Raw genomic sequence first — 23,903 nt, 5'->3', positions numbered from 1 at the left:
AGTTATATATTATGCCAGTAAAACTTTTAATGAAGCTCATATAAATTATACTATCACTGAGAAAGAATTATTGACAATAGTATATGCATTTGATAAATCTAGATCTTATCTAATTGGATTTAAATGTATTGTGCATATTGATCATTCTGCTATAAAATATCTAATGCTGAAGAATGACACAAAACCAAGGTTAATCAGATGGGTCATTCAGATGCGGAGTTTAATTTTCAAGTAGTAGATAAGAAGTGAATTGATAATCAAATTGTTGATCATTTATTTTATTAAGGCAAGAACAAAACAATTATGGTGATAATGTTATTGAAATAAATGAAACTTTTCCTATTGCACAACTATATGCTATTACTAAGTGACATGTTTTGTGGTATGCTGATATAGTTAACTATAGTTAATAGTATTTTACCCTATGGATTAACAAGCTACAAAAAAGAAGAAGAACATTCACGATGTAGAATTTTACTTCTGGGATGATGCTTACTTATATAAAAAATTTAAGGATCAAGTTATCCGAAGATATGTACCATTTGAGGAAACCCTAGGAAATTATTCAAAAATATAATGAATCTAATTTTGGGAGACATTTTGGGGTAGATAAAACTACATTTAAAATTCTTCAATCTAGATTTTATTAGCCAACTATTTATAAGGATTTTAGTACTTATGCGAGAACATGTGATAGATGCAGAGAGTAAGCAATATCTCTAAAAAGAATGAAATACCCCTAAATTTTACTTTGGAAGTTGATTTTCTTATGAGGTTTGAATTTTATGGGACCATTTATACAATCTTTTAAAAATATATATATTTTAATTGTTGTGGATTATGTTTCAAAATGGATTGAAGTTGTTGCTTTACGCCACTGTGATGCTCAAAACATTGCAAAATTTTTAAAGAAAAATATTTTCACTAGATTCAGAATGTCGGGAGCGATCATTATAGATGGGGGAAGTCATTTCAAGAACTTAAAAATTAAAACATTTACTAAGAAATATGAAATTAAACATCAAATTACCACAATTTATCTTCCTTAAACTAGTGGTTTAGCAGAAGTATCCAATCAAAAAATTAAAAGAATATTTGAAAAGACTTTAAATCCTAATAGGAAAGATTGGTCTGCTAGACTTGATTATGCATCATGGGCTTATAGGACTGCTTCTAAAACTCCTATAGGTTGTCACAATATAAACTCATATTTGGAAAGCCTTGTCACTTACCAGTTGAACTGGAACATAAATCTTATTGGATTGTTAAGGAATTTATTTATAATCTGAAGGAAGATAGTGAGAAACGATTATTGTAATTAAATGAACTTGAGGAAATTAAAAATGAATCTTATGAGAATGTACAAATTTATAAGGAAAAGATGAAGATTTGACATGATCAGAAGATTTTAAGAAAAGATTTTAAGCCTGAACAAGACGTTTTACTTTATAATGCGAGATTGAAATTATTTCCCGTAAAACTTAAGTCCAGATGGTCAGGGTCATTTATTGTAATAAAAGTTTATATGTATGGTGTTGTGGATATTAAAGATCTGAAAATTGAAATAATATTAAAGTAAATAAACACAAATTGAAACTTTACATGTGTAGAAACAAGCATTTATATGAAGAAGTCCTGATGTTGGGTCAACTAGAGTAAAACATTGGATACGTCGGGCTGACTACGTTAAACCAAGTGCTTCGTGGGAGGCAATTCATGATTATTTGTGTTGATTGATTTTTGCTGTTATAGGGACCAGTTGATGTAGTACTGAGTTTTATAAGATGTGAGGAGGAATAAAACACTATGTTAATGATCAAAATGTGATTGAAAGGTGAAAATTGAATGCAAGGCAAAATGGTGCTTATTTGGGCACTGACACCAAGGCATCGAAACCTGGCGTCTAAGCGCCAGTTTACAGTTGGCATGACACCAAAGCACTAGAATCTAGTATCTAGGTGCCACAGTTTGAAAATTGTGGGTAAACTACCCTTGGCAGTTTGAACCCACTTCTTTCCATTAAAACTATTTTAAACTAGCCTAAGGGACCTGACACTTCTTATTCTAGGCATGAGAGAGCATATTTAGAGAAGGAAATGAGTGTTTGATCCACTTTTCTTATTCTAGTGGAGAGCAAGAGTAATGTTGGGGTTGATGGAAGGAAGTTTGTGCACAAGGACACCAAAAAATACTTCAATGGGTTCCTTGTGCTTATCCATGAAGGAATTACAAAGAAGATTATGAAGATTCAAGAAAATTTGATTATTGCTCATCACTAGGAAAGTTTTTGCTACTTCACTAATGTAGTAGTTATTTCTGTGATATGAGAATTTTATGCTAATCAGCTTGAAACACCGGAAGAGGAAGTGCTTGTTCGAGAGAGGGGAGTTGAGTTCACCCCCAAGAGGATCAATGCCTTATAGCAGTTGTCTTCTATTCTAGATTCCTCCTATTTTGAATTCAAGCCTACTGAGTCGGAGCTCGATGAGATCATCACATTCCTAACAGATGGGTGTGGATCATGGAAAGGAAAGAACGAGAATAAGGTAAATTTTTCCTCTTTTATGCTTAATGCCCCATCTAAGGCCTGACATTATTTTAGTTTGGCTCGAATGCTTCCTACAAATCATTTGAACGAAGTGACTCAGGAGAGAGCCATTCTGAACTATTACATTCAGAAGATGAAACCTATTGATGTTGGCTCTCTCATCTACAAGGATGTTTTCATATCCGTCAGAGCTAGTACTTTGATACACCTAAAATATATAGTGTTTTAGACACATTTTTATACCTATTTTTTAGATATTGCACTTTAATGGAAGGTATTTGTGTGTTTTTCTTTCAGGTATAAGTAAAAAGGTGAAAAATGCTAAAAGAAGTGAAAAATGATCAAATTTTCAGCAAAAAGGTGAACATTGTGCTAAAGTGTTTTGACGCCTAAGTGCCAGATCCGACGCTTAAGTGCCGGGAAAACAGAGAAGGCCGCACCTAAGTGCTAGAGGCCCCGCGCTAGCACTAGAGGCAGTTATGTGATGGTTCACTTCATTTTACCAAATTTTGAAGGGGTATTTGAGGCACCTATTGGCTAAATAGGGCAGTTATGACCACTAGAAACAAAAATATTATTAAAAGACTTATGAAAGGAGGTATCCATTGGAGAATACATCAAATTGGGACACATTTTGAAGAGTTATCAAGGTACCTCTTGAAGATTTATAAAAGAAGGAAGTTGAGACTTTTTAAAGTGTGCTTGAAAGTTCTGAAAAGTGTTGGAAAGGAGAGAGTATTTGAGAGATTTTCAGGCACCACAAATTTACTTTATCCTTTTTGTTTTTAGTTCTATTGTGATAGTCAAGAGTGTTGTAAAAGAGAAGAGATTCAAAGAAACTTCAAGAGTTTGGTGGAGGATTTAAGATAAGTTTTTATCTTTTATTTTGAACTACTTTTATTTTTAATCGAGACTTCTTATTGGTTTGACAATGATTTATATTTTTAAACTAAAGTGTGGTTTTGTTTTCTCCTTAGATTCTGAGTAGTTTTCTTTATCTTTCTCCTTAAAATGATAAGTAATTAAAGTGTTGGATGGAAGTTGTGGAGAGTATTGATCTTTAATGTTGGAAGAAGTTATAATCCATGTACTTCATTTATTTCTTGAATTTCTTGATTTGGTCTATCCATATGTTAAAATTTATTGTAAAGAACATGTAAGAACCGACATGTAAGAACCGGGCTGGTATTGTCTCAGTCAACAATTTGAAAGAATCACATAAAGTTGTATTAATTAGAATGTAATTCATATGATTTAGTGCAAATAAATAGGGAAATATACTTTGAAGGGTGTAGAGTTAGAGGACTTTAATGTGACATGTTAAAACCCCCAACTTGATTTAATGTTTTAGGTTCTGATACTGGATATTAGCCCCCAGGTGGAGGGAATCGAGGGAACTCTAGAGTGAGAGTTGGTATCTTCCCTGCCTTGCCGGTCTTCAGAACTATTCAAACTTTAAATTAACCAATGTTCTTTATAGCATCTCTAGTAAGGGTAAGGAATATTATTGCTCATATTTGGCACAACACAATTTGCATACTTCCACAACAGAATTCCTATACTTATTACTGATTCATAATAAGGGGAAAGATATTTTCATATCAAGTGCTTTTCTTTCAATAGCTTAAATATAGAAGTTATCTTTTCAAGTGCTTTTCTTTTACACAAACTCAAGTTATCTTTAGAAGTTTTACTGTTCCAAAAAGAATTGAAAATTCCAAAAAGAATTGAATTTTACATATTGAGAAAATATCTATAGTTTAAGTAATTGTCTTTTAAAAAGATAAAGTTTGTGCATATAGCATATTTCTCTATGGGTTCGATATTCACGTCTTAATCAAAAAAGTCCTATATTACTTGATAACGATATGAATACTTGCTTAGTATCCAAATATACATAAATTAAAAAGTTAAATTCTTATTTTTTCCAGGATCAAGTTTTTTGTTCTATAGTAAATTAAGATATCATAAGTGAAAAAAATCATTAAAGTCATTATAATATTGTGCACATAAGCAAAAATTGAGGATTATACTTCTGCAGGTTTTGGCTACCCTTCCGTTATCTTTACTATTTGCAAACATTTTGGGGTTAAAAATGAGGCATGGGAAGAGTTACCACAGCCACTAAAGCCTATTGGTAAGGCTAATGTGGACTTATATGGAAGATCTTGAGGTACAGTTTCAAATATTCCATCTACTTCAGCCTCGAAACCTTCTTTCTCTTTTACTTTGATTCATTAACCTTTTAGTTTGGACACTATAATGGAGCAATTGTAGATGCAACAAAATGATATACTTTTTGTACAGTGTCAGCTTCAAGAGAATGAAGAACATTGGGAGCATTTGGAACAATATTTGAAGCACAAAAGTGATTATGAAGTGAGTTTCAATACTTCCCTTGTGAGCTTTTTGAGACTAGACTAGTGTAGAGTTCCTTGCTTATCCTCCCTATCACATGTTTGAGCGCTGTAAGGCCATGGATTAGGATGAAGATGAGGAGGAAGAGCAGTGATTCTAATGTATGTATTTACTTTCTCTATTTATTGCTGACTTTTAGTTATTTTGATTGTACTAACAATTGTGATATGTATGTGTACTGTTGATGTGTATTTTGGAATTTTTAGTTTTCATTGCACTACAGTTTTCCTTTTGTTAGCAGTATATAAATCTAAATTAAACACGTTTAACATGAAAAGTACAAAGTAAATAACTACCCTCTCACACAAACAATATATACATGCATATATATATATTATGTATGTATATATATATATATGCATGTATATATTGTTTGTGTGAGAGGGTAGTTCTTTACTTAAACCTGTTTAATTTAGATTTATTTACTGTTGCAGACACCTATTTTTACTTTTTGTACCTGTATTATTTTCATGCTTAGAGCCTGACGATAGATAATTAATCTGTTTAATTTTTCTCTCTTCATACTTTTTTTTGTACTATCATGTTTTAAATATTTAAAAATTTAAGTTTGGGGAAGGGAGAAAAACTTTTAAAACTAAACTTTATTTGTCCTCAAATAAATTATATTTAAAAAAAAATATTTTAACATAACATGTGGGATATTGCCACGCCTTAAAATTTGTTATATATATATATATATACATATATGCTCATTTTTAAGGACATTGTGCTTTAATGGAATGTATTTTGTGTGTTTTTTATTTCAGGTACAAAAGATGGAGTTTAAGAGCAAAAGGAGCAAAAATTGAGTTGGCGCCTAGGCGCAAAGATCTGACACCTAGGCACTTGGTAGTTAAAATAGGCTTCTAGAAGACTGGTGATGAGAGTGGTTTTGTGGTGTGCATTGTAAATATCTTTGATTATTACAATACATACACAACAACACTAATAGTAGATATGCAGTTCAATCCCAATAAAATTAAGTTCAGTATAAATAATTTTATCTTTTAAAATCTTTAAGCTGTCAAACCTATAATAATAATGCAAGTATACATATCGCTCAAGTAATAAAGGGCTCTAATGGAGTCCTAAGTATCGATCCCACGGGGACTTAGAAATTCTTATGGTTATAACGTCAAACACAATATTTAAACTATGAAACTTAAGTAAGAAAAATAAATCTAAAGTAAAGTTAATGTGTGTTGAATGAAATGGAGCTAAAAGAACTAAGTCACTTAATTAATCGTTAAACTTCAAAAGTAAACTTATAAAGAATAAACAAAGTTTTGAAACGAAGAGTTCAAATTTAAGAAAGCATCATTCCTCTTTACAATGAGTTTATGGAGTGTGAAGAAATTAAAATCATTTAAAATACATATAGAATTGTACTGTCTCAAGTAGGAGTAATCCTATTCTTTACCCTCTAAGAGTGCATAAAGAGCATTGACTAATCTAGAGTTTGGTCCCTAAATCCATGGTTAGGTTGAGATGATACTGGATGCCACTCCTGAGCTCTCACTTCTTCCTCGTCTGAGGACTAAAAATCTCATTTTAGTTCCCAAATAACCAGACCAAATTGGGGATTTTTTTTGTCACCTGAAATCTCTAATTCTGTGCCCATCAAAGTATATTTCCTAATTTATTTGCATGCAACTCCATGGATTACATTCTCATACATGAAATTGAATGTAACTCTTACCTTATTGTTGAAAACATAGCCCTTTTGGATTGTATGTTTCTCAACAAATTTTAACCTTTCAATTGACCAGATCAAAAATTAAATGAAGATCATAATTCGAATCATCACAATTTATTAACATTTAAAACCTTACAAAATAAAACTAATTCTTCATAAAATCATATCTCATTGCAGGGAGAAGGATAAAGAAGACTACTCAGAATTCATAAGAAGGATACAACAAAACATGAATTATATATATAAAAACAAGTTTACAAAATAAAAAAAGAAAAGAACACAAATTATCCCACACTCCTTCCGAAGCAAACCCTAGAAGTTCTCTTTAAGCATTTTCTTTCTTTACAATCACACTCAATTCTCTCTTAGAAGTGTAATGAAGAAGAAATATCTTACCATCCCTCTCCTCTTATAACTCTAGAAGAAAATCCTCTCTTCTCCAGGATTTCTCTCTCACGTCAAAACCTTCCTCTCAAACTCCTGCCCCCCTCTCTTCTCTAGAATCCTCTCCTTTTTAATTAGGGCTAGCCTTCTTTCAAAAGGAATTCAAAATTCCCTCCAATTCTCTCCCCAAAAGTCACATATTTTAACATTAAGAGACAAGTCCCTTCATCCAAGAGACTTATCTCTTCATTAAAGAGCCTTTACAAAGTGTCTAGATGCAATGAACCACTTCATGGAACATTTAAATTGTTTAGAACATTCCAAAACCACTCAAAAATAGTCACAAACTGCCTTCCTCCATCTTAATTCATCTTTGGCACTTCTGGCGCTAGCCTAATGAAGTATGTGTTGTTCTCTGGATTCTGGCACCTCTGACACTAATTCTGGATCTTTTGGCCCCACTTCTATGTAAAATGGCGTCTCTAGCACAAATTTCTAGTGCTTCTGGCACCAGCTCTCTGGAAAATGGCGCCTCTGGCGCTAAGATCATAAAAGTCTCCATTTTGGCTCCAAATTTCTTCTTTTTTACTACTTTTTTGCTCCAAATGCCTAAACTTGATATACCTATAACAAAAATATGAAAAATACTATTTTTTAAAGTGCAATATCACCAAAATAAGCATAACATGTATACATAAAATAATACATAATTTTAGTGTATCAACTAGCGCCTAGGGGCCACAGTTGGGCGCGTAGGCGCCAGAAATGGTTTGGAATTTTGTGCAATGAATTTGGACAAATTTTGAAGTAGTGCTTGAAGTGAATCTTGGTGATTTTAAGAGCTTTATTTAAAGACACAGTTGGCTAGTAGAAAAGGGGGGCTTTTGGTTGGTGGTGAAGAGTGTTAGGAGGGGGCGTGACGCTTTTTTCTTGTGTGTTGTGTGATAGTTTTTGTAATTTGTTTTTTAGTGTGTCTGCTGGAGTAAGAAGTCAAAGGAACTTCAAATTTTTTATTTAGGGAGAAGTCTGAGATAAGTACTTTTGTATTTTTATTTGAGTTTTGTTCTATTCTGAAGTCTTTGATTTTAATATAAATCATGTTTTGTTGTGTTATTCTCGTGAATTCTGAGTAGTTTCTTTTATATTTGTCCTTGCAATATGAAGTAATCATGTGTATTATTATAATTTTTTAAGATTTCTTTTATTCTATACTTGTGATGATTCATTACTTCGTACTTGTTGGCCATAATTTTTTTTTTTTTGGAAATGGCATTTGGATTTATATGTAATTTAGATTTTTAAAAAGGTAGTATTTTAAGTTTGAAAAATAGTGAGACCGAATAAATCCCATACATTTAGTAGTTTAAAATAACTGAGCACCACACCACAAATAATGCACCTATCTTGATGAATAGACTCATTTATTATTAGCGAGGCTTGATTACTTAAGCTAAAGAATTTATGACATTTGCTTGGTCTGCAAACCATTTTTTATATGTTGGCCGATAAATTTACCTATCTAATATAAAGATTAGAGAGGGTTTATATTACCTGAGTTCTTTAGTTCCCTATAGAGACAATCTCCTATAGTTAATTATATCCCAAGTGATTGAAACCACTTGAGAAAACTCTCGATAATGACTAGAGGTATTTGTCTTCAAGATTACAAAGTTTAGTGTTTAAGGTTGGACATGGAAAAATAAAATGGGAGTGGGTTAGATAGGAACAATTATTTTCAGACTTCAAAGGAGCGAGAAATAGAGGAAGTCATAGAATTCAAGGTGAGCCTCGATGACTTCCCAAGCTATCATATGGTTTGACTTCAGTTTTAAAGATGATATTGTTTAAAGTTCTATCCTACCAATTTTATTATTCAGGACTTACATCTGCACAATATCCGATCATGCAAATAGCTTGGAAGATAGGAGGATTTGTGTCATACCAAGTGATGACCTCGGGGTTCTAAGAGAATTAGAGCTTATATTGCACAACACAGCTGTGCAATGGCTTAAAGAAAAAGTGGGGATTGATGTCGCACTGGGCCGACTACCATGAAGTCCTAATGGTTTGTTGCTTAAATTAAGAAAAGTTTTGTTGTTGAAGATCTTGTTTTCCTGCCCACGAAGTTTGCTCTAAGCTCCTTGTTGTAGTGGTTGCTCCAATATTTGCAGTTTATTTTGTTACTAATGGACTTTATTATTAGAATGTTCAGGGGAATTTTCTTTTTAATGTAAATTGAGCAACCACCGGTTAAGATCCCACGGTTATGTTGTCCCGATGCCAATATTTTCTTTTAAATTTACTTAGCCTAAACAGACACTTAAGTGCATATAGACTGAAGAAATCTCGTTAGCAACCGTGGTTTATCTCATTCGAGAGACTCTCATAAATTCAAAAGGGGTAAATTACGTTCTTTCAAGTGGTTTAAAAGTGCACAAATATTTTTGAAAGTGTATTTTTGTTATTTTCATTTTACAAGTGTATATGACAAAGTAAGTAAGCAGTAGAGTAAAGTAGTAAATACTATAGTAAATAGACTGTAAATGCATACCTGGGCCTTTGTTGCCACTGCATGGTTAATATCATAAAACCTAATAAAGTTATAGGAAACTTAAGTAAATTACGAGGGAAGAAAGATAGAAAAGCAAGAAAAACTAGTGCGAAGAAGTCAAAGAGCAAATTGTAGAAAAATACAAGCAAATAAAATGAAACTCGTAATCACATATGAAAGATCAAAGCTAAGTGTAAAATTTTAGTAAAGGTAGGGGCTCAGAGCTGAATAATGTGCTTTAAGATTTTAACCTTGATGAAAGTCGCCAACCCGACAATCCGAGGAGGGCAATCTTTATCCTCAATTCAAGTAGTTAACCCATGGACTTTTATAAATTTTCATCAAAATTCTTTAATTTTCTTTATGCATGTAGCATTTACTTTAACAAACAAAAGTAATGATGTTAGAAAAGGGATTTTTGTTAAATATTTTGTAAAGTGGTATAGTCCATGGGTTAATTACTCTAATCGGGCTAGGATTATCAACAACCTAAGAGTGGCAGGGCAACTCTTACCAAAAGCTGGTGAATAGTTTCATCGGTCCTATCTTCTCTCCTTATTAAAATCCTTGTGGAAGAAGATATCATCCTTAATCCCACTTCGTATCCCTTATTTAGCACACATAAGTAATGTCGTCCTTACCGTCGCCACTTAGACCTAACACTTACACAAGCCCGATGATCCGTATGTGGCAAATTATTCTCAGTTGCTCACATGGATTTAAATACCTTATCCAAAACTTAAACCCTTGAGCATAGGGTTATTAATGTAGGATCAGTAAAGTCAGGGTATTTTTTATTGATTTATAAATTATCGGGTCCCAAATTATAACTTGGTGGGTCCTTCAGAATTTTATGTCAATTCAGTTATTGTTATATTTTGAAGATGATTTTCTTCAACAAGCCTTAGTAGACTCAAAGATCCTCTAAAGTATCCAAAATCTTCCAAGAATGTCCAGAGGATAACTCAAAACAAGCTTTGGGCCTCCCAGATCACTTTAGATTCATTCAGGCCTTGCTAGACTGATAGTTAGATTATCCAAGTCAAATTAATGTCTTCAAGTTGTGCTCAATAAACATCTTAATTAACCCATGAGTAGGCTAAGAATTAATTTCCTTATTATGTTTGAGGCTTTGAGTGACTAGTTGATGCGTATACATCTTAATTAACCCATGAGTAGGCTAAGAATTAATTTCCTTATTATGTTTGAGGCTTTGAGTGACTAGTTGATGCGTATACATCTTAATTAACCCATGAGTAGGCTAAGAATTAATTTCCTTATTATGTTCGAGGCTTTGAGTGAATAGTTGATGCACCAAAAATATATGCATTTTTAGACTCATACTTTATACCCATTAGTGGTGATATTACACTTTAATGGAAGATATTTTTTTTATGTTTTATTGTAGGTTGTTGATTTTTAAGACTTGGAACAAAAAGAAAGCAAAAAGAATGAAATTTGGAGTCAAAATAGAGAATTTAAAAAATTGTTCAGCACCGACGACGACGTTTGACAGAGAAGACAAACTAAATTAAATAGCCTCTGACACCGACAACGCCAGAATGGGCTCTGACGGCGCCAGTGTTGGTGCAGACCCTGTTTCTAGAATATTTGATAAATTTGGACGCTTTTTGAAGAGTTTTTGGATGCACCTATTGGAAAACCAACCTTAGGCTCTATTTAGAGCTGAAATTGATCTGAAAAGGGCCCTTCCTTCACTTTTTTCGGACCCTTTCACCCATTCTTTGCATCTCTTCTTGCCACTTTACATCATTCCACGTCAGTGTACACCATTAATTATTTTCTTTATAGTTTTGTGTTTTTGTGGTAGCTTTAAGTGTGAATTCTTCTCTGAGAAGTGTTGGAGAGGAAGAGAAGTGAGAGTTTTCTTCTTCCTACATTTCCTAAGATTCTTCCTACATTTCCTTTCCTACATTTCCTAAGAGAGGCTACAAGGGATTTTCTTTGAGGAAGAGTTTCATATAAGTGTTATTTGTTTATTATTGTTGTATGAAGTTCCTTTTATATCTGAAATTTGTGTTTTGTTGTATCTTTCTCATGAAGTCTGAGTAGTTTCCTTTATCTTTTTCTCTACTCTAAGATATGGCGAAATGAAGAGATAATTTGGATGTGCCAATGTTAAAATTTAAAATAAATTGTGATGGTTTTTCAACTCCACTCTTAATTTACTTTTCGATCTAGCCAATTGAGTTGTTAAAATATGTTGTGAAACATATGATCTGGGAAATGGAGTATGAGTTATACAACGGAGTGATGATCACATTTAAGTCTATGAAGGAGTGTTTTGTTCATTGAATTAAGTCAAATAAATAGGGAAATATACATTGTTGGGTGTAGAATTGGAGATTTTTAGGGTGACAGACTAAAAATCTCCAATTTGATCTTAGTGTTTAAAAACTAAAACGAGAGTTAGCCTTCATGGGAAGGGAAGTAGGAACTCTGGAGTGGGAGCCAGCATCCTCCTAACCTAACCACAGATTTAGGGACTAAACCTAAGATTAGCCAATGATTTTATATAACATTGAATCATGGTAGAGAGTTAAAATTGCTCCTATTTGGCACAATACATATTTAAATCATTTATCTCATCTCATTTCACCAAAAACTCATTGTAGTGGGAAAGATGTTTTTTCATATTAGAAAACTTCATCACATAAACATAATTTAGCTGTTTCTATTGTGAACTCTGTATTTAAATTCTGCTAGTAGTGAATAATTTAACGTTCATAGTATCTTAAACATTTTATATTAGTGACAGTAATTTTTTTTTATTTCTATGAATTTCTAAGTTAATTTATCATTTCAAATTTAAATATTTCGCGTGGGATTGATATTTGAGACTTAAATAGATTGTTTTATATTACTTGATAAAGATATGTATACTTGCGTAGAATACCAACATTAAGTGCTTAACATTATTATTCATAAAATACCACATCAAGTTTTTAGCACTGTTGTTAAGCGGAGTCAACTTTATAAATTTTACACAACTATATTCCGTTGGTCAATAGTTACCCTAAAGGTGAGCCCAACCATCTAAGTGAGTTGGCAGTGTTTAAGATGTTCTTTCTTTTCTAATCCTTTTAGATAGCTTTAGATCAATCCTAGCTCACAACAAAGCTCTTAGATCTTTAATGGCTAGATTTGTAATTTTAAAAGGTTAAGTGAAATGAATTTGATTCTTATTGAATGATTGAATTATGCTTAACCATTAATCTGGGGCTTTAAATTAGTTAGTTGTTGTCTCTCTATCTCATGCCCCTCACATTAGAATCATCCAATGAACTTATCTTTCAAGCTATAACAATTTGATTAATTATAATTTTACTCTTTTGTAAAGAGAAGTGTGAATTGGTTTCTACCCCTTATCCCTTTTTGTTTTAATCATCCTAGGGAACCAATCATGATCAATCTTACCCTTTTACCCTTGGTTTGACCTAAAATTTTAATTAGGGCTCAAAATTCCAAAATTATTGCTTTACCCCTAAAGCTCTTTACTTCATAACTCCTTCAATTTAATTCAAATGACTTTGAAACTTTGTTGAATTGTTACTCATGGGTTATTCAAAATAGCAGAGAAGCTTTGTATTCTTCTGATTTTTATTCTATTTTCTAGAATTATTTTAGTTCAAAAATAGAGATTTTCAAAGTTAATTCATTTACTTAATTAAAACATGCCCTCTGTCCTTAAGAAGATTTTATGAGGTTCACATTGATTAAAGGTCCTCTCAAAACAATTTTAATGAATTTTTGAGGTAAATTTTAATTATCCATATTTTTTTGTTGATTTTAATGAATAGATGAATAGAAAATATATTTTATTTTGAAAATTACTTTTTTATTTTTTTATTTAATCTCTATGACTTTAGAGAACCCAAAGAAATTAATTCCATTTTCTTAGAATTTTTATTCTATTTTTATAATTTTTTTTAATTAAAAAATATAGAAAAATACATTTAATTACTTAAAATACATTTTTATAATTCCAAAAATTTACATAAAATTTTTAAAGTTATTTTCTTCAATCAGAAAGTGATTTATGAAGTTTTGACATATTTTGGTGTTTTTTTGGTATTTTAATTAATATTTACTTAAGAAAATAAGCTAAAAATAGAAATTTTATTTTGACCTTTATTTTTCTTAGGTGGCTTTGGTCTTAAGGAACACTTCAAACCAATTTTCATAATTTTTTTATTTATATTTAATTTTTTATAATTATTTTAAGCAAAAATCTTTTTTTACTTAGAAAATACATTTTTATGCTAAAAAATAAATTTTATGGCTTTAAAATTTTTATAGAAACTTTCTAAGGTTATTCCCTTCAATTTAGGTTATTTTGATGATTTTTTGAGTTATTTTATATTTTTCTTATTTTTGGTGATTTTCTTAACTTTTAAAATAAGAAATGTACTTTAAAATTTTGAAATTTGATTTTTATTTTTCCTAAGTTTCTCTGACCACAGTAAATCTATCAAATCGATTTTTGTAATTTTTTGACTTATATTTATTTTAAGAAAAATGAGGGTGACTTACCTTGAAAATTAGGGTTTCTAAGTTAAAAATATTCTCTGACTTTGAAAAAATCAGAGAACATCTATAAGCATGTGAGGAATGAACCCTCTAAATCTCACATTTTTATGATCAATATGTAGTAATTTATGATTTAAGGAAGTTTCATACTATTTAATTAATTTTTAAAAAAAATGCAAAGCAAATATTTTTATTTTTAGTCCACATTGTTCTTCTCTATTCACTAAGCACAAGGGTATTTTTATTTATTTTTAGCATTTTTTTACACTAAGTTATGAATTTTTAAAGTTTTTGTAATTATTTAAATCAGAAATACCCATTCCTACTTATCCACTTCGGCGCTGACTGGATCCTCAACATCTCCGAAAGCACACACGACACATTCCCATTTGCGACACTTTACGCGCCAGCTTCCATGCAGCTCGCGGTTCCCGTACCATCTCCTCATCAGACTGCATCTAAACCGTCCATTCGATACACGCAAAAACGAATGGCATCCGTTCATCGTCCTTGATCTTTCTAACCCGAGAACCGCTCAATTTCTAAACTTAAGATCTCGCTTGATACTCAACTTGATTAAGTGAGGTTTATTCCTGCACCTTCATCTAAGTGAGAGAAACACATCTATATGGTTACATGCACATGAAATACAAGTTTCCTTCATAAAGTTCCAAACCGAGCACAAATTTAGGGATTTTGGTCAATACCTTTGCCCAAGAGGTGCGGCCTTACTTGGATTTGTTCTTGAGCTTTGTCTTGGTCCCACGAACATCCTTGAAGCGTCGATGTGAGTTGTGGTTGAGTTTATATAGGATTTTGATTGGAGGGTGACTCGGGTCTGGTCAATGGTTAGGTTGAAGTGCTCGGGACAGAGGGCTTTCAATTGGTGAAGTGGTTTTTAGGAGTTGGGAAGCTTATGGAATGATCAATTTGGAGTTTTGAAGAGTTTGGTGAAATGGCCAAAAAGGCCTTGTATTTCAGTGATGAAATTAGGGTTTCTCAGTGGGAATGGGTGGTTAAGGATGATGGGATTGCATTTAAGAAGTCTGTGAAAAGCTGTGGAAGCAAATTGACAGAGTTTCCCCTAGAATTTGGATGATCTCTAAGTTTATACATGGAGGGGGCTATTTATAATTTTGGCCAAGGGAGAGGCCTTAGGCCCTGATTTGCTGGTGCAAGTATGCTTAGGTGAAGGGGTGAGTGGTGCAATCAACCAATTGGAGTTTGCCACAATGGATATGTAGAATTTTGGATTTAAGCCATGGGTGACCCTCTTGATTTTGGGTTTTTTGGCCACTAAGGCGGCCGAACAGGCTAAGGGGGGTGGCTAGCTAGCTCATAGAGGTCAGGGAGGTTTAATTATGATTAACTTGGGGCTTGGGAAGGTTTGTTGCATGGGTTAGGGAGTTAATCAAATTTAGGGGAGGAGCTTCCATGATTCAAAGGACCTTTGGTCCATGGCCCAAAAATGGGTTTAGGCTAGGATTGAGGTGGCAATGTCACATGCTTAGGATAGACTGGGGTAATTAGAGTTTAATTAAATCAAAGGGTTAAGGAAATGCTTGGTTTTAGACTTAAAATGGAGTTTGGGTTTTATCATTGACTTTGGGCTTAGCTTGGGCTTGGATCTAGACAATTTGATGTTTAATTTGGCCTAGGAGAATGTCATAAAGAATTTGAAAATCAATTTTTGTGGAATTGAAATGATTATGTGCCTCAATTTGGTGGAATTTTGGGTTCAATTTTGGGGTAGTTGACTTGGACTTGGCTTTTGGGCCTGGAATTGGGTTGAAATGGGCTTGAATTTGGCTTCAATTTGGATTTAACATAATGAAATTTGATTTGGGTTTGAAATTGGGTGAGTTTGGAATGAATTTGGTGGAAATTAGGGATGATTTGAGGACTTTAGGGTTTTAGGGGCAATTTAGGAAATTTGGCCAATTTGGTGAATTTGGGTGCCATTGAGGTCATTGGCGGTTAGGATTGATCTAGGGGAGGTTTGGAGTGAATTTAGGAATTTTGGCAAATTTTTTGATGTCAGGGGCATTTTGGTAATTTAAGGTGGATTAGGGGTATTTTGGGAATTTTGAGAACTTTGAGAGTATTTGGGCAATTGGGGTTGTTTGAAGTGGTTCAATATGATTTTTGGTGGAGAATTAAGGGTTTGGGTGGTTTTGGGAATTTTAGGGTTTTAGGGGCATTTTGGTAATTTTTGGGAAAAGCAGGGGTAAGAGGCCAAAATGGGATGTCTTAATGGAATTAGATTTGATGGCCATGCAAATTACGTAAAATTCTCCCCTAAATTCATAATGCTCATGGGGGAAGTTCTTTTTGGGTTCTCCACATGTTGGTCCTAACCCTCCTAGCCAAAGACTAGGGGCTTGGGGCCACCCATATGAGTCTCCAAAGAAGAATTGGGGAGTAGGTTAGGATTAGGTGATTTTAGGGTTTGAGTGTGTGTGTGTGAGGCTATGACCAAGACCAAGTCACCAAGGGTTACCCTAAGGTCTCACTGATCCTTTTGGGACTCACTTTTGGGTCTTCACATGTTGGTTGGTCTTAACCATTTGCTAGTCCTCTAGAATAGTCAATAGGAAAGTCTTATGGCTAGATCCTAAGCTTCTAAAGAGGTATAATTATACTTCATTAAAAATGAGATCAATAATACTTCTTTTACATCTTCAATATAGTCAATTGAAATGTTAAAATCTATTGTAAATTCATAATAACCCAGGAAGGCTATTTGTTCCTCAACTAGTAAGAATCACATTAATCTCGTGGTTGAGAAGGTAATATATAAGTTAATGCAAATAAATAGGGAGATAAATTTTCATGGGCGTAAATTGGTGATTCTAGGGTGACAGGCTAAAACCTTTGCTAATTTGATCTAGAGTTTGGAACTTAAGGATTGGTTAGTCCTATAGAACCTATCCAACATAGCTTGTGATTTAGGAACTTAATTTAGGTTAGCCAATGTTCTTTATGCACTCGGGATAGAGTAAAGAATAGGTATGCTCCTATTTGACATAAAACTATATTTTAACATTTAAACATTTGATTCCTACACTAATTCTTATCTATATGCAAAGGGGAAAAAAATTTACATAATTTGAACTCTTCGTCATAAAACTAGTTTAGAATCTCAACATTTTCTTTTAGCTTTGAAATAAAACTTTTAGGAGTTTAGTAGATTTGATTTGCACTTAAACTTGTTGTCATATTTTCTAAATTATTGTCTGGAGTTTAAGTTAAGTCTTACTAAGTCTATAAAAGAAGTTTTGAGATAAAAAAAGTTTCACCTTCCTTGTGGGATCGATATCGGGGCTTTAAAAGAAAAAAAAAAGCTAAATTACTTGAAACGATAAGTATACTTGTGTAGTACCTATAGTGTGTAAACTACTAATTAAATTCTAAATTCTATAACATATATATTATACACACTAGCAATTAAAATATATTGGGTCAAGTTTTTGGCATTTTTTTAGAAACTAAATAACTGCATGATTACAGGTCGGATCATTAACACCCACATTCCTCAAGATGAACGACATAACTTTGTAACAATATATCCAATTGGTATTCTAAAGTTTGTATGTCTCTCATCTTCAGTAGCAATCTTAATTTGGTTGCATCCCAAAGATCCATCTATGAAAGAGAAAATAACATTTGAAAAGACAATGTCAAGCATCAACTCTAGTATAGATAAATGAAATTCTTCCTTAGGACATGACTTGTTGAGATCTCTAGTCTATACACACATGTATTTTCACATTCTTCTTCTTAACTAGTCGAGAAAGATACTTATCTTCTCGAATAAAGCCATTTTTAATTAACTTTTTTACCTCTATAATTACTTGTTCTTCAATTTCAACCCTAGTTCATTGAGGTGCTTGTTTAACAGGTATAACATCAAGTTTAATTTTCAATCTATGAATTGCCACATCAGGAGCAATTCTTGGCATTTCTTTATAATTCCAAGCAAAATAATCTTTAAATTCCTTTAGTAATTCGACAATATCATTGGTCTCTTATTCGTTCAAAAATGAACTTACAAAAATTGGTTTAGGGTTGCTTTGAATTCCCAAATTTATTTTTTTTTTAAATTCATCAATAGTTATTTTTTTCCTCTAAGTGCTCATTAGAATCTTCTAAGAGTTCTAAACAAACATTATCATGAAGGAGATTTCTCTTTAAAGAGATCTAAGTTGATTTTAGATAATTATTAATGACCATACAATATTCCTTATCATCAATTGGTTCTACAGTAGCGAACCCCACACCAGCTTTTGATTTGACTTCCTACATTTGGGATTCAAATGGTTGTTAAAATTGTATGATTGTTTCTTAGACCATGTGTGTGGTTTTAAATCTTGTTTTGTTAAATTATTAACACAAGGAGGAGAATACCAATCAAAAGGGAGTTCTATTAATTCATTTGAGTTTTCATCTTCACATTCAACATCTTCTTAAATGCTCAAAGATGAGGACCATTTATGAAAAGTTTTGCTCTGGTAAGCACTCAACTGAGGTGATACTTTAACTTCCAAATTTATCATAGCATCTGTAGATAGTGGGGTTAGAACTAAAGTATTTACATACTATTTAATCTTAACGTAAGATGATGGTTCAAACTTGTCTCAATTCGAGACTAATTCTTCATCAATATTGTCATTTTCTTTTAGAGAAATTCTCCATGGTGTTCTTACTTTAATCAGATTAATAAATGGACCTATAGTGTATGGCTCATCCTCCAAATTGGATTCTAAGTCGATGTACAATGCAGGTGTTTTATTCTTCAAACGTGGTAAGAAAATTATTCTTGCTAGTACTTAGTCATTTTGCATAACTACTCCATTTCTTTTAGAAATTCAATCAAACCTACTAGGAATACTGGGTAACTATCTGAAGTTCGTCATTCTCTTTAGAAGATGTGTCCTTTTCTTCTGTATCTTCTTCTTGCTTTTCAACATTCTCGTCTCTTCTAACTTTTCTTTTATCTCTTTGTCTACTTTTCTCTCTATAATATTTTAACTTTCTATTTTCTCTTGATTCTTAACATTTTTCTTTTATTCTTTACATTCTAAGCTTTTGCCTCCTGGTAATTCTCTGAAGAAAACCATATGTTTCCTCGGAAAGTAATATGCCACATCTTCAAAAAGTCAAACTTCATGGACTGAGAATGGTTGTAAATCACCTTTGAGGCTAAGAGTCGTTGTTCATTTGGGATATGAGAAACTTTCTCTCTACCCTTACGGCTCGGTATAGGCTTTGAAGTATCGAGACGTTCTTCATTGATGTAACAATTTCCCTGTTGGTCTACCCATTTCCCAAGTTATTATAATGTGTAAGAAAGATTTTTTTTTTTTAAATTAATCGAGAGTATTCTTGTGTTTCTTATAAGATTTAATTAACCAGAGGATCTAATTCCTTTGGGAGTCACTCTTGAGCTCAAAACATAGAACAAAATTTTTTTATTTCTTTGGTACGTGGGCAACTTATGTTAGGATATTCTTTGTATATATGGTTCCAAAACATTTTGCTCCAATTTATTTTGGACATATATGCCTCTGGCTTATCATACGAGGACCACTCTAATATAAATTCTCAAAGTTCTTTGATATTTGTTTGTTTGCTCTCATCATATTCCCTTATTTTTGTATATATTTCCTTATTCGAATCATTTCAATGATTCACAAAGGAGGATATTGGAAATGATATTAATTCCCTTATTTTTGTATATCTTTCCTTATTCAAATCATTTCTATGATTCACAAAGGAGGATGTTGGAAATGATATTAATACTACAATGAATTCATTAAAAAGAATGAAAATAACATAGGCTTTTACGTGTAAACCACTCAATTCCTTATGATTTAACCATGTAACACATAAATCTTGATATTTACCATTATACCACTCAAATTTTCCTCCTTGAACATTCCTACCCTATCCGTCATGCCCCCTCTCCTCGTCCAAAACCCTCGCCTGCTCGAAGAAATATTCCCTCAGTACTACGCACCTTCCTTACGGTGCGTAGCCAATATAAATGCGCCACTTGGAAACTACGGTCCCACGTAATTTAGGGGTATTCGCGACCCGGGCCCGACCCAAAACCCGAATTCACGAAAAAATCCCGCCACAATAAAATGATTTCGCGCCAGCTTCTGTTCTATTTTCGCTGGTTTTTTTCGCTGGTTTTTTTGACACCTTCGCATAGCTCCGTTCATAGCCGTTCATAGTTCCGGTCACAGCTCCGTTCACAGCTCCGTTCACAGCTCCGTTCACAGCTCCAGTTCACAGCTTCATGGACTTTCAGATGCCAGAAGTCGATTTCTCCATGAACGTTGAGATGCCGGAAGCCTCCATGAACGTTGAGATGCCATCATTCAGCCTGAACTTTGAAGGCCAAGATGAAGTAAGTGTTGGTGTTACTGTTGTGTTATTGTGGTGTTACTCTGCTATTACTCTTGTTTCTTGCGTTTTATTTAGTACCGTTGTGTGGCTTAGGCTTTAGTTTTATCTCCATGTAAACGTAGGTGTTCGATGTAGTGTCTTTTGGATGTTGTTCCACAGTGTGGTTTGTTATCATGAGGGTTTTTTTCTTTTCGTTAGTATGGTTTAGGAATTCTGCTTTTGTTTGTGTTACCTTTGTGTTATTCTGGTGTTACTGTGGTGTTACTCCATGTAAACATAGGTGTTCACGTATCACTGGAAGCTACTCTACAGCGAGGTTTGGTTTAGTTATAGTTTTTTTTTTCGTTACTATGGTATTAGGCTTCAGGTTTATTTGTATTACCCTTGTGTTATTCGTGTATTACTGTGGTGTTACCGCATGTAAACATAGGTGTTTATCTACTATCTTTTGGGTGATGTTCTACAGAGTGCTTTGGTATTATTATGTTTATTTTTTCGTTACTATGGTTTTAGGCTTCTGTGTTATTCTGGTGTTACTGTAGTGTTACTGTAGTGTTACTGCATGTAGACGTAGGTGTTGATGTAGTATCCTTTGGGTGCTGTTCTACAGTGCATTGGTATTATTATAGTTTTTTTGTTTTACCCTTGTGTTATTATGGTGTTACTGATATCACCATTGTTTTATGCAGTCCTTTGAGGCAACACAAGTTTACAATGATCCTATCGCAGAGAAGTTTCTTAGTAGCATTATTCACAGTGAGGAAGAAGCATATGAAAGCTATCGTGCCTATGCACATCATGTGGGATTCACTGTTCGGAAGGATCATACCACCTACTGGCCGAACTCCAAGAAGCTCAAGGTTAAAGATTACATTTGTGGAAAAGCTGGCTATAAGAAAGAGCCTAACAACACAGTTAAGTTCAGAAAAGCGGACACAAGGACTGGCTGTAAGGCCATGGTACGATTTCATGTTGATTTCGAAGGTAATTGGAAAGTGGCAAAATTCATTGAAAATCATAACCATCCTTTGGCCGAAAGTGGTGATAAGCATCTTCTTCGTTCCAACAGAAGGATAAGTGGGATTAATGCAGATGTGTTGAGATCCATGACAGGATCAGGCATCAGAGCAACACACGCATACAATTTCATTGCCACGGAAGTTGGTGGTGTGGAGAATTTAGAGTGCACGAAGAGAGATGCATTTAATTTTATCCAGAGAGAAAGAAGAGAAAGAATTGAACAGGGAGATGTCAATGCTTTAATACAATTGTTCATGGAGAGGCAATCTGGGGACAGCATGTTTGCTTGGGATTTCCAAACAGATGAGTCTGGTAGGTTAACAAGCATATTTTGGAGTGATGGATTGTGCAGGTTGGATTATGACTGTTTCGGGGATGTCATAATTTTTGATACAAGCTACCGATTAAATAAATATAACTTATGTTGCGCTCCATTTGTGGGGGTTAACCACCACTGGCAGAACGTACTGTTTGGAGTTGGATTTCTATCTGACGAGACCACTGAATCATTCATGTGGTTATTCAAATCATTCATTCGAATAATGGGAGACAAACATCCCATAACTATCTTTACCGATCAGGATCAAGCAATGGCAAGAGCCATTGCAGAATGCCTCCCACAGACACGTCATAGATTATGTCAATGGCATATCTACAAGAAACTACCTTCCAAAGTTCACTGTGGAGTGCGCACTAAGAGTGTGGCTGGTCTTTTCTATAAATGTTTGAGCAAGTGTGATTCTGAGGAGGAGTTCGAAGAAACATGGTCCTTAATGATTGAGTTTGGGGAACTTCAAAGCAATGTTTGGTTAGATGAAATGTATCGTATAAGGCATAAATGGTCAACTGCATTTAATAAGGATATATTCGGTATGGGAATTTTATCAACACAGCGAAGTGAGTCGACCAACAATGTTTGTCATGGTGTTTCAAAGCCAACTAGCTCTCTCACAGATTGTTTTATCGGTCTTGAAAACATTATGAAATCGTGGCGCAGGAGTGAGAAAGATGAAGATTTCAAATGTGGTCAGTCCGTGAGGACACCCATGGTTAAAATCAATCCCATGCTGAGGCAAGCATCCTCATTCTATACAAGGAAGCTTTACTCAATGTTTGAACAAGAGCTCTTGAATGGCTTATGTGGGCTAACATATGAAGTATCAGTGGAGAGCGATGCTAAATATTATGTATCAAAATTGGATGATGAGGGGACAAGGCAACCCTGGAATGTGTTAGTTGACAAGGTGACTTGTGAGGTTACATGTAGTTGCAAAAAGTTCGAGATGATGGGGTTGTTGTGCTCCCATGCATTATTTGTTTTAAGTCTTGCAAAAATAAAGGTGATTCCAGAAAAATATTTCTTATTGCGGTGGTCCATCAATGCTAAAAGGGACATGTATAACAGATTCGGGTGCAAAGAGCTAAAAGACTCTGGATGTAATAATGTTTCTTCAAGTTCCCTTATATTCAGTTCATGCTCCCAAAAATTTGCATATAAGCTCATTAATAGAGCACAAGGACATGAGTTAGCTGAGGAGTGTCTGTGGGAAACTTTCAGAAAGTTATCAGGAGATATTGAGGATGCCATAGCAGGGAGAACGATAGAATTACATAAAACCAAAAAGAAGCATAAACCCAGAATAATAGAGTGCAATGTCAATGACCCTGCTAAAAAAAGGCCGAAAGGAGTATCTACAACGAGGCTGAAAGGACATTGGGAGAGAAATAAGAAAGCCAAAAGTATAAATTTTTTATTTTACTATTTCCTCATTCCATTCCATGTATAATGCGTACTTCTAATTTGACCCATTGCGTCCAGGAATGGAACAAGAAGCAGCAAGTAGCCGTCGAGCCGTGGACGCATTCGAACAAAGCGTGGCAGATTGCCTTGCTCAGGTATGCCGATAAATTTGCCAATTATATCACTCTGTCTTATATAAAGAACTTAATTTATTTCTCATTCCTATTACTGACCTGCTGCAGGAAAACTATGCATCGCAACTAAGCCAAACATACAGTGGACTTTTGATGGATTCCATAAGTGAGACTTTATATTGATTGATATTGTAATAGCTGTTATAGTGTATCAGTTGTAAACGTTTTTACGAAAAGGTTATTTGTTGTTTATAATTTGTGTTTGTCGAAATATTTGTATATCTATCCTGCTCAAACGTATATATCAACTGTAACACGGGAATAACACGTAAATAACACGAGAATAACACTGCAATAACACAGGAATAAGACGAAGACAATACGTGAATAACACGGGAATAATACGTAAATAATACGTAAATAACACGACAATAACACTGCAATAA

The 23,903-nt window shown here is 33.6% G+C and overlaps 1 protein-coding gene across 1 annotated transcript; it reads left to right on the top strand.

The window, feature by feature from the left end:
• The first annotated feature begins 15,103 nt into the window (after nucleotides 1–15,103).
• LOC110020730 (protein FAR1-RELATED SEQUENCE 5-like) lies at nucleotides 15,104–23,007 on the top strand. The gene is made up of 5 exons (XM_020718923.1): nucleotides 15,104–15,196; nucleotides 20,378–20,563; nucleotides 21,076–21,132; nucleotides 21,252–22,826; nucleotides 22,933–23,007. The coding sequence occupies exons 1-5, from the start codon at nucleotides 15,104–15,106 to the stop codon at nucleotides 23,005–23,007; spliced, it is 1,986 nt and encodes a 661-aa protein (XP_020574582.1).
• The last annotated feature ends 896 nt before the right edge of the window (nucleotides 23,008–23,903 follow it).

The sequence above is a fragment of the Phalaenopsis equestris genome, unplaced genomic scaffold (genome assembly GCF_001263595.1).
Source record: "Phalaenopsis equestris unplaced genomic scaffold, ASM126359v1 Scaffold000107, whole genome shotgun sequence".
Taxonomy (NCBI): domain Eukaryota; kingdom Viridiplantae; phylum Streptophyta; class Magnoliopsida; order Asparagales; family Orchidaceae; genus Phalaenopsis; species Phalaenopsis equestris.
Note: the sequence above shows the minus strand (reverse complement) of the source record. Positions and strands in the feature narration are given on the sequence as shown.

Excerpts from the sequence above, each read along its gene's own strand:
- LOC110020730 (XM_020718923.1), top strand. The coding sequence starts at position 15,104 with ATGGCCAAAAAGGCCTTGTATTTCAGTGATGAAATTAGGGTTTCTCAG. Across the intron at positions 20,564-21,075 it reads ACTTTGAAGGCCAAGATGAA|GCTTCTGTGTTATTCTGGTG; the intron begins GTAAGTGTTGGT and ends CTATGGTTTTAG. Across the intron at positions 21,133-21,251 it reads TAGTGTTACTGCATGTAGAC|TCCTTTGAGGCAACACAAGT; the intron begins GTAGGTGTTGAT and ends TGTTTTATGCAG.